The sequence below is a fragment of the Camelina sativa genome, chromosome 13, assembly GCF_030686135.1.
Source record: "Camelina sativa cultivar CO46 ecotype springtype chromosome 13, ASM3068613v1".
In the NCBI taxonomy this organism is placed as follows: Eukaryota; Viridiplantae; Streptophyta; class Magnoliopsida; order Brassicales; family Brassicaceae; genus Camelina; species Camelina sativa.
In genome coordinates, this window is record NC_141892.1 from 15,860,467 (window position 1) to 15,871,971 (window position 11,505).

Consider the following 11,505-nt stretch of genomic DNA (forward strand, 5'->3'; position numbering starts at 1 on the left):
TTGTACGATGCATAAGGGTTCGTCGCCAACTATGGGAGCCACCAATTTTTGGCATAGTCTCTCTCCCTTACATGCTGAAGTAGAACCTTTCATCTAGGCTATATGGTATATGATCGGACATGACTACCGCGATGTGGTCTTTTTTACAGATTGCTCAGATTTAGTAAAAATGGTGTATTCACCTTTCGACTGACCGGCTTTTTTCGCCATACCTCGAAGATATCAAGATTGACAAAGAGAAGTTTTTTCTTTCTCTTTATCTCTTATTTCAAGAAATGCAAATATAACTGCGGATTCTTTGGCACATCAAACATGCACATATTTACATAATGTCTTATATGTAAACAGTTTCCCATTCAACTAACTCATATGAGCTGATTTTTTGTTGAAAAAAACAAAAGAAGTTGTCGACTAATTATGACGATCAATACTAGTCCGTAATTAATTGTGCATAAGGCAAACATGGGATTTAATATTCAATAAAACATGAATAACTGTATTAGTGATGTTGATGTTATTTAATTGTAGATTTTAAATTTTTTTGTAAATTTTAGTGTTCTTGAACTAGTAATTTGGAAAAATACGTTAAATCACTGAAAAATATAAATCTGATGGTTTTAACTGGACTTTGAAATCTTTTACAAAAAAATAACAATTTTTTTAAATTCATCTAAAATCGTCAAAATCATATAAAATTATTTAAAATATTGGATTGAATAATATGAGCTTTTTTAGTAGTAATGTATGATATGTAATATGTTAAAAAAATATGGTTCTAGAACCAAGTAATTAGAAGGATTAGAGGATTAAGATATAAATATATCTTATAAATAAGCATCGAATATGTTAAACTTATCTTGTAATCGTGTATACAAAGGCGATTGCCTAAGTGGATAAAATACATGTTCGATAAAATCAATTTTTCTCAAGTTCTTTCCATTCCCACTTTACATCATAATACCCAAATACTATATGAATCCTATTGGAGCTTTAGTTAATTGGGTATTAATTAATTTCTAATTGCCTTATATATGGATGTCCTCCCAATATATATTTAATGCTACGGTTTTCCCGACAAACTACGAACAAAAGTTAGAAAACATGGAAGTCTATTAAGTAAAGTGTTTTCTTGAACTTTGGCTTGAAGATTATCTTTGCAAAACTAGTGTGTAACCCAAAAACCTATTTAAAGTTCATAGGAATATAATAAGTGCACCACTTTGAAAATGTATATAGAATTGTCCACCCATTCATGATATCATTAGGCTTGATTTAAAAAATAATTTATTAAGAAAATAAGACTTATATTATATAGGGTTCTTATCACAAATTATTGGAAGTGAAATCAATAGTTATGTGACTCATATAAACTTTACTAGTGACAGTACTAGTGATCACTGTGATACCAATAACTTATATATATGGAGGAGAAAACAATTCACGAACATATTTCGAACTTATGACACATGTTGATTTTAGGATTCAGGGTTGAACCGGATTAAGACACACTTCATCGAATCTTTGTTGTCTTTTGTTTAGAAATTTTCTTCTAGCAGACCTTTTTATTGTGATGTCTAGTTTTTGTATATAATTGGCACTTTATAGGCAAAGCTAAAAAGAAAATAAGAGTTAGTTTTGTGGATAAATTGTTGTATATATATTAATGAAAATAGAAAGTGAATGATGACTAAGTATTCAATTATGAGGAATTGAAAGGGCTTGTGGGGGTACCTTACTTGCATGAATCACAAATACTTGAAAGAGTGGAGTTCCATGTGTTTGTTCCCATCTCCTCATTTTCTTCTCTTTCTTAACCACGTATGAATACTACTACTTGATGCTCACCACCATTAACCCATAATTTTTCATATATATCTTTTAAAAAATATATTATCATCTATATTTTCTTTTCTTTTTTAGTTTTATGAATCTGCCCCCTGGAGCTAATGACAGTTAAGATATGGGCTTCACTATCGAAGATACTTTATTTGTACTGCTTTTCTATACGAAAAAAGTAATCTGACAATTGCATTTTCCTTCAACTCACTGATTATTTTTTTTTTCATCTAAGAAAATACATGTATATATCAAAATTTTCGAAATCTTTGAATATTCGAAATATGTGGAGAGAGAGAGTCATATGAAGACATAAAGAAATGTGCGCTTGAAACTTGAAAGTGTGGTTTGATGGTTGCTGCTTATTAAGCATGCACTATATGGACTTCCTTATCCCCAATACTTTTCTGTTAACATGAAAGAAAGTCTCCATTCTGTTTTACGTATAACAAGAAGAGTACTGCACCCACTAAAATTTCTTTTCATATCTATATTTATATATAAAAAATTGGTGTAATTTAGTTTTTTGTATGATATTTGAAACAGTTCAAATTAGTTTATTAATCTTAGTCTTGATAAACAAAGTTCATTCTGCTTCAATCTTAGTTATAAATGAAAAGAAAATGATAAATATTTATTTTATAAATAAACCATCGTATATATGGGTATTAAAAGATGTAATTAAAATGATTATCAGATCTAAAGAATTGAGGCGAATTATTTATCTTTAGCAAGAAAAGGTTAATAGATTTATTTATTAATGTTCGAGAAAATTAACATTGATTTGGTAACATATACTCCATCTGTACAAAAATAAAAGAAGTTTTGCTTGAATGCGCACTGTTAAGAAAACTTGTAAAACTTACTTTAAATACTCACTAGGTATGAATCCGCACATAGTGCAGGATACATCAATTCAGTACCAACCCGCACATAGTGCAGGATAAATCAATTCAAATAAAATATTATGGATAATATTATTATTTGAGATTTAAGATTCGTTTGTGTAAAAAAAAATCTGTAAGTAAAGTTTATTTTTTCGTTTATTCAAGTTTGCGTTTATTTTGTGTAAAAATACGTTTCACCTATGAAATATTAAAACGTGAAAAAGAATTTCAATGTGCTGGAGTAGGTTTTGATGTCTTTTTGTGTTTCTAAATCAAATTCACATTCACATCAAATTAACATCTTTTATGTTACACATTGTTATTTACATCACTATGCCATTAAATAGACAAAGCAATAGTTTTTTAGACGAATCAATTTAATTTAAACTAATCCTAAGTGTAAAATTGCAATGGGAAAATATATAAAATGTGGTAAATAATCAAAAAGTATAGTTCTCGTGAAAACTTATAGGGAAAACTGATTGCCTAGGGTTTTGAAAAAATTCAGTAGCATAGATACCATGTTAAGATTGCTGAGTCACATATATTTAAATATTCATTAGAATTTTTAAATAGTAGACAAAATTTTTGTTTTTCAAAAATTTAAATTCATGAATAGATTTTTTTTTTAAATTGTTTGTGAAATGTTAGTTATTTTTAAGATTATATTGTGATAATTAATTTTTAATATACTTGAATAGTTATCCGATTTTTTTAAACTCGAGAATAAGTTTTGCGTTTCAAAAAGTTTTTTTTTGGTGAATAAGTTTAAATTGTTTGTGGTATGTAATTTAGTTTTATGATTATTGTGATAATTTATTCAATTAAAATTTTTAAATATATTTGAATAGTCAATAGACTTTTTCAAAAAAGGAGAATAACTTTAACATTTCAAAAAAATAAATAAATGGTTTATAATTTTTTGTGAAATGTAATTTACTTTTAATAATTAAATAGATTATGAAAGTGATAATTAAATACATTTTTGGATTTTTATAGTTGATTAAAACTTTCATTTTTTTAAAAACTGATAGAAAAAAATATTGCATCATATATTTCAATGGCATATATATGTAAATAATAATGATAAGTAATGGCAATTATTAAAAAGGTACAGAAGCTCTATGAGCGCGGCACCTCAGCTCTTTAGTGAGAGTGCTTCTGTATTAATATAGAAGGGATGTATTCTGTTTCCTATTTAATCCAAATTTTAGATTTTTATTTCAAAATTAAAACAGGTTTTAAAAAATTTAGATGCATTTTTATTAATTAATGATGGTGCATTACAAAATTTTAAAATACAAATTAATAAATAATATTTGTTTAGAGGTATACAAAATTGTCCAAAATAATAAAATAAAACATTTCTCATCAAATTTTACATTTATAATAATAAATTTTGATCTGTTTTCTCAACCTTTGAAAACTTTAAAACTTACTAGTTAATAACAAAGGACGACTAATTATTTAGTCTAAATAGTACATGTAAGTACTTAAATCTTTACTGGAAATATAAATATCACTTTTAGTAAAGCGAAATGAACAATAGGTTCATCAAACCTACAAAATTAATCCATATTGTAGTTAACAGATCGAGACTTATATAACTATAAAAAAAATGATGGTGAGAATAGCGAATTTATGTACATGTAGATGAGGAAATGAAAAGTTTGTGTGATTTAGGAGAGTGCTTAAGGGTAGATAGGAAGAATACTCATAATTGAGGTTTTATATATGCGGAATGATTTAAAGTAGATCAATATACAGTAAAACCTCTATAAATTAATACTTTATAAATTAATAAACACTATAAATTAATAAATTTTGGTAGTCCCAAGTCGGGACAGTGTAAAAAATAACAAAATTCGATAAGATAATAAGATAATATTTTTTTTGAAATCCCCATATAAAATATGGTCCCAATAATATCATAAATTAATAATTATGTAAATTTACATATACTTTTTTTTTCTGCTGCGTAAATTTACATATATATTTATATGTTTAAATAGTAAAGTATGTTTCTCTTAAACCTCATATTATAAAATATTTTTTATGTTGTATCTTCAAACTATAATGATATAAAATATTCTATAACATTTCATAAAACAGCTAAGACTTTTAAAGTTTTCAATTTCTAAATATGCATCATTTGCATTTCGATAGTTTGATAGACTATTAAAATATGATAATTGATATTCTTATTCATAAATTTGAATATTTACGTTATTTGTATAAGTGAATTTGTCTATAATATTTGTAATTCATTGTCAATAATATTTTTTAATTATTTCAAATTCAATTCCAATACCATAAAATTTACAACATCCAAAATTCTAATCTTATTTTGCAAAAATTGTCTCAATTCATAATTTTTTAAAAATTAAATAATTAAAAATATACCTATAAATAAATAATTATTAATTTACACTATAAAAAAATAATTATTTATTTATAGATATATTAATATCACTATAAATTAATAAAATGTCTTAGTTCCAATATTATTAATTTATAGAGGTTTTACTGTAGTTGGTCTTATTAGATTGCCATTAAGATAATATATTTTACTTTATATTATATCTTTGTGCAGTCAATAATTTATCATGTGAATAATTTGATTTGGTATCTAGAATATTCGCAAATACATCAAACCCTACTTATGATTGGCTTGAGGAACTTTACCAAGTGAATATATATATAATATACATAGGATTTTCCTATATACACGTTTCATAAACATCGTATAAACGATGTATAAATGCCATACATACGGCAATTTTACTCTTTCCACTATTCTTTTTTTTTTTTTTTTCAGTGGAAGTAAAATTTTATTTACAAAAAAAACTTTTGTTACATAAGTGTGTTCTTTTCTGAGTTTATAAAATATCAATAACTTACAACTTAGAAACGTGCAGAAACCCAATATACGAGTTTCCACAATTTTACACTATACTGTACATTATAAGAAGAAAAATACATTAGAACTTGATATATCAAAGTGAGAGATAAAAAAAAGCATTATTTAGAATTCCAAAAAAACAAATTAATTAAATAGTGAATGATAAACGTTTAGGAAAACAATATCGTATTAAGACAATCTCCAATAGTTTTCCCTATTTTTACCTATAAGAGCATTTCCAATGGTTTTCTATTTTTTTCCTCTATACTAGAGATTCCTTTTTTATTTTACTATTAATACCTTTTACTTATAAAAGTTGCAAACTAACCCATTTATTTTAGTATTTGTGAAACTTTCATAAAATTATGATATTATTTAAATTTTTAACATTCATAAATATTATTTAAATATCACATTTAGGCTCAACAAGCGCAAATTTTACAAAAGCGGAACGATCAACAACAAAACCAGCAAGCTCCTCTTCCATCTACGTCGTTTGGTTCGATTGGACAAATTTTTAGGGATATTGGTGGATCCAGAAGTAATTTACCAAAATATTAAATAATTAGTCTTTGTTGTATTAAAAATATTATTATGGTATGAATAAAAACTAAAATATTTAAGTTATTTATATTTAATAAGATTTTATATAAATTTTCTTTTGCAAATAATAGTCTCAAATTTTAAAAATGTTTTTCTATACAAAAACCTTTAAAAATTTTCTATACGAAAACCTTTAAAATTTTTAAAACAAAATATTAAAATTAGTCAAATTTAACTTTATAATCAATTATCCTATTAATATACAAATTCAATTATTATTAAAATATTTAAATTATTATTAAACTATTTAAATTTATATTTTATTTATGGGTTTTGTTATCTTCCAAGGATCTAAGTGACTGATCCAATCACAAGATACTTCGGACTAAAAACGTGGGCAGGTCGTGAAGACCATTCGTTCGAGTGAAACCGCTGGTCATTATGTTACCTATCGTTATGTTGTATAAGCAAATCTTAGCTTTTGCGGATTGGACTGCGAATTGAACGCTTATAGTTGTGAAACATAAGAGTAATGCTTCTGTACCAAACCAAATCTTGACTGTTATTTTTGTTTATTTGATATGAGAATTGAATCTTGCTACAAACTTTCAGTATTGTGTTGTTCAATACAAAACCTCCACTTCATTAAATTATTATTAAACTATTTAAATATTTTATTTATTTTGATGATAAATATAAAAGTGTTAAAAGTTCAAGAATCATTTTATAAATAAAAAAGTTCAACTCTAGAAGAAAAAATAGAGTTTCTGAGGAAAAAATAGAGATCTCTATTATAGAGGTAACAATAGAGATGGGTTAGAGTAGATTTTACTCTAAAATAGAGTTAAAAAGCAAATATAGAGGTGGATTGGAGATGCCCTAAGGTGGTGACAAAAGATTTGTATATCAGTAACAAAAGATTGGCCAACTTTATCCTCATGAATAGGAGGATATAAATATGATTTTGAGCTCTTGGTCAACCTAAGGTTAAAACAAAAAAACAAAAAAGATCTTCACAACTATATGATTATTGTGAACAATGTCATTTGCTTTCTTATCTTACCAAACCATTGCTTACTTCACAATGCACTGTGGTGTAAAATAGGTAATAAATTGTTTCCAAAGTTCAAATTTGATAAAAGTTAGTGATTCACATCGACAAATTACAAAGATATAAATCAATCAACAATAGCTCGCAAGAAACTATCTGCTAATTTCAAGGATAATATCATAAGCGTAACCGGGCTAATCAGTCCATTGCCAATGATGAAAAAATAGATACAGATTATGCGAAAATGCATATTACTTGTACCAACTAGGTACACAAGAGTATGCCTAAAAGCTAGCTAATTGCTTTTATCACCCACCCTATAAAGATTATAAAACAATACTTTTTAAAGAAAGAATGATAAGAAAAAAAAAAAGAGAGAATGAATAATTCAAGATACGACACTATCATCAAACTTTTTGTTCAACTAAACAAAAAGATGTTTTGTTTCAAGCGAAGATTAGATTTTGCACTAACGAACATGATGAGTATATATGATCAAGACTGATTCTTTCCACTAAACCAAAATCCTATGGCTCTTCTACTCAATAATAAAGCCAAAAGATGCAACCACTGATTGATCGATAAAGAATTTTTTTATAATATGTAAAAATGCTTATCAGGTAGATACATTTACAATGAAGGTGACAAGTGAAGAAAATATGTCGTAGATGCAGGGACCATTTTAGGCTGAGGACCATCAGGATCTCTAGAATATACAAAATCAATTTGCTTAACCATTGTTGTCACTCACCACAAATGCCCCAGCTTGTTTCGTCTAATATAGTAATATGTTATCATAGTATGAATGTAGTAATATATTTGTTGAGAAGAGCGAGAAGGGATTCATAAAACCAGAGTGATCACCAAGTAACATAAGAGACCTAAATGATTGAACAACTAGCAGATATTTTATCCCAAGGTAATGAAAGCTTACATGAGCAAACTTGCTTTCAGTTTGACATAGAGAAATAGAATTCTGAGTTGCAAGGTGTCTGCATCGCAAGCACCTATATTGGGAATGACATTGCACACAACATCATGGTCAGTCATGAAAGTTATGGAAAGAAAAATTAGTGCTGCTTGACAAATCGCAATCTATACTAAAAAAGTAGATAAATGCGGAAAGATATACAAATCCAAACTAGTTGATGAAGGACTGGCAGTTCCGTGAAAGTCATAGAGATGTTTAAATGTAAAGACTTCTTCTGAGAAAATCTCTAACCTCACAATCAAATTTGCCACAACAATACCTTTCATGATCAAAAGAAAGTTCATCAAACCTTTTTCTTTTCAACACTAGAAGAAAGCAGCAACATAATATAAATGGTTCTAAAGAAACTGAACAAGTTAAGTGCCTAGTAGACGTCATAGTATTGGCAACAATCAAAACCAAAAAGGCTAACAATAACAGTACAGAGAAAGGAAAAAAGAAAACTATGGCGACAATTCTAGCTTAATGGATTAGTCAAAAAAGCAAAAATGCGGCTAGCGTAGGAAAACTGGCCATTCATATAAAGCAATAAAGTATGAAGAAAAAAACACAAGGTAGCACAGATACGAGTACAAACCTAACACACGTTTTCTTCTTTTCTTTTTTATTTTTCGGTTGTCGTGCACGTAATTGATCAACTAAAGGCAGCAAGTAGCTTCTTCTGTATGATTTCCGCACTTAAACGTGGAGATAACCTCGGCAAAATTTCCTACCATAACGTAATCATTGGGTATGAAATCTTTTTCACAGTTTCTACCCAACAAAGAATGGTTTTGGATTAAGAACTGAACAACACACACACACCTCTTTGCCATCAGAGTTCTCTTTAGCCAAAACCGGTATCTCATACTGATAAGCTCGTTCCCACTCGGGATTCGTAGTGATATCCCTTACCTAACAACAATGCAAAATCACATTAATCTCACAGAGGAGTCACTCCCAAATTTTCAATTCTTTTAGAAATCATTGCTTCCGACTCGACAATGTGTTAAATCTGTTAAATTTGTGTTTATCTTGGGCTTCCAACTTTAAACCAATTGGCAATTAGTGGATTCCCCATAACCCTTAATATGTCAAACTTAATATTTTCAAAGATCAGATATGGGACTTGGATTGTATCCCAACAAAATTATCTTCAATGAGGCTCTAATAACATTTTCAGAATCACAATGATTCCCTATAACCTAACAACTGCCAACAAAATCAAATTCATGTTCATATGTATCCACTTAATCAATCTAGAATCTTCAATTCACCAAATAAATCATATTAAATTATGAAAAAAAAAACTGCGAGATTTTAGGTTAGTGAGACCTGAAGAACAACGTCGTTGAGTGAATTGGAACCGGGGGATAGAGAGAAGGCAGCGTTAAGCTTCTCTTTAAGACCATCGCAGAGACAACATCCAGGTTTAGAGTATAGAACAAGCCTTCTCGTGTTTCTTGGTTTCGAGGAAGACGACAAACTACAGGCCAAAGGACGACGTCTTGCAGCGAACACCAAAGTCGCTGACATCGCCGCCGCCATTTGCGTTCACCATTTTTGTCAGATCATCCGATTATTTCTTCATATTCTTAACGGACTTTTTGGGCCTTTTATTATCGATCAAATGATTCGGCCCATGATTTTAGTTTTAAAATCCACAAATTCATTTTTTTTTTACTTTACGACATTGGATCAAAACCCTTGTTTAAAAATTCGCTAAGTGTTAATTGTTCGTTTGGATAGTTCGCATAACAATAAAATTAAAAATGAAATACAAATTAGTCGCAGACTAGTTTTCGGATTATTTTATTAAATTAATAATAAAATAAATATATAATATTAATTTTAATAAAAAATATCATATAAAACATAAAATTATAATATTATGTTTAAAATTAGAGAAATACTTTATAATAACACTTTTTAAAATTTTTCTTTTAATATTAACATACATACTCAAATTTTCCAAAACTAGTATTTATATATTGAAATTATTATTTAATTTAAATAAAAAATTTATTTTTTTCTAAAATCAAATTTATGAATTTTAGATCTCAAAGCTCCAACGAATGTTGCAGTGAAGATTCCGAACTGAGATCTTCATTTCCGATCTTAGATCTTTTCAAATATGTGCCAAATCGATCGATTGATTCCAATACAATAAAAATCCACATCAAAAGCATCTTCATTCACCGGATTCCGATCGAAAATCGGAGTTTAATTAAGCTAAACAGTGCTCTTGTCGTCTATGATAGTGAGTGTGGCGGAGGAGAGTCTTCCGGCTACAATTACCGCGGATGATTAGGGGAAAGTATCGGCAGTTCTATTTGATATGGACGATGTCCTTTGTAATAGTGAAAAGCTTTTTAGACACGATGTCATTGATGTTTTTGCTGAGATGGGAGTTAACGTCATTGTGGATGATTTCATTCCTCTTACGAGATAAGGTAAAAAAGCTTTGGCAAATCAATTTGTGAATCTGTTTTTATGGTAATTTTTGTTTAGATTGATTTCGTTGATTTATTGGGCTGGGCAATGTAGAGCTGAAGCCATGTTTTTAGGAGGTGTTGCTTCAGTCAAAGGAGTAGAAGGATTTGATACAGATGCAGCCACAAAGAGATTATTTGAGATATATCTCGATAATGTGATGTTTATGCTACTTAATTAGAACACTAAGGAGGGGAATTTTCTTTACATTAGAAACTTGTTGATGTTCTTGTGATTGATTGATACTCGAGCTTTGTTGTGTTTTTGATTTGCGTAATGTCTTGAGAGGAGAAGAAAAGAGAGCATGGAGTTGATGAGAAGATGACGATGAAGTTTGAGTTTAGGTCATTATGGAAGGCCTTTTTAAAATTCAAGAATACCTTCCTAAAAACTATGAAATCTTTCCTATTTTTTTTTAAAATGTGTGTTTTGAATATCTTTATATGTGTTTGACTTTATTGTATCACATATTATTCTATTAGTGATGTATAATGATATGATATTGTGCACATATTGATGTTTTATAATAAAAGTAGCAAATAGGAATATTCCTTATGATGATTTAAGAAGATCTTCGTAAACGCCAATGACTCCTAATTTAAGGAGTCCATCCTAAATTATAATTAGACTACCTATCTTATGGTTTGCCTTAATGTAACACAATCTAATTTAACATAATCCCTAAGCATATGTGTTCAAAACATGGTAGGTGAATTCACGTTTATGACTATCATACTGAATGTTATGTAATCTTTCTTGAATGTCTTTAATTTAAAAAAATGTGTTTAAAATCTTTTTATTTTTATGTTTTGCCTCAATGTAT

The 11,505-nt window shown here is 28.2% G+C and overlaps 1 protein-coding gene across 1 annotated transcript; it reads right to left on the reverse strand.

Moving 5' to 3' along the window:
* Positions 1-8,016: 8,016 nt before the first annotated feature.
* On the reverse strand, positions 8,017-9,775 carry LOC104736869 (uncharacterized). The gene is made up of 4 exons (XM_010456947.3): positions 9,525-9,775; positions 9,015-9,104; positions 8,788-8,919; positions 8,017-8,226 (listed from the first exon to the last, which is right to left on the reverse strand). Exons 1-3 carry the CDS (start codon positions 9,735-9,737, stop codon positions 8,845-8,847), a joined length of 378 nt encoding a protein of 125 aa, XP_010455249.1. The 5' UTR covers positions 9,738-9,775; the 3' UTR covers positions 8,017-8,226; positions 8,788-8,844.
* Between the last annotated feature and the right edge of the window lie 1,730 nt (positions 9,776-11,505).

Bases quoted from the DNA above. Each gene is read 5' to 3' on its own strand.
- LOC104736869 (XM_010456947.3), bottom strand. From the start codon at position 9,737: ATGGCGGCGGCGATGTCAGCGACTTTGGTGTTCGCTGCAAGACGTCGT. The intron at 9,105-9,524 runs GTCTCACTAACC...CATTGTTGTTAG, and splicing joins TCAACGACGTTGTTCTTCAG to GTAAGGGATATCACTACGAA. The intron at 8,920-9,014 runs GTGTGTGTGTGT...ACGTTATGGTAG, and splicing joins AGAACTCTGATGGCAAAGAG to GAAATTTTGCCGAGGTTATC.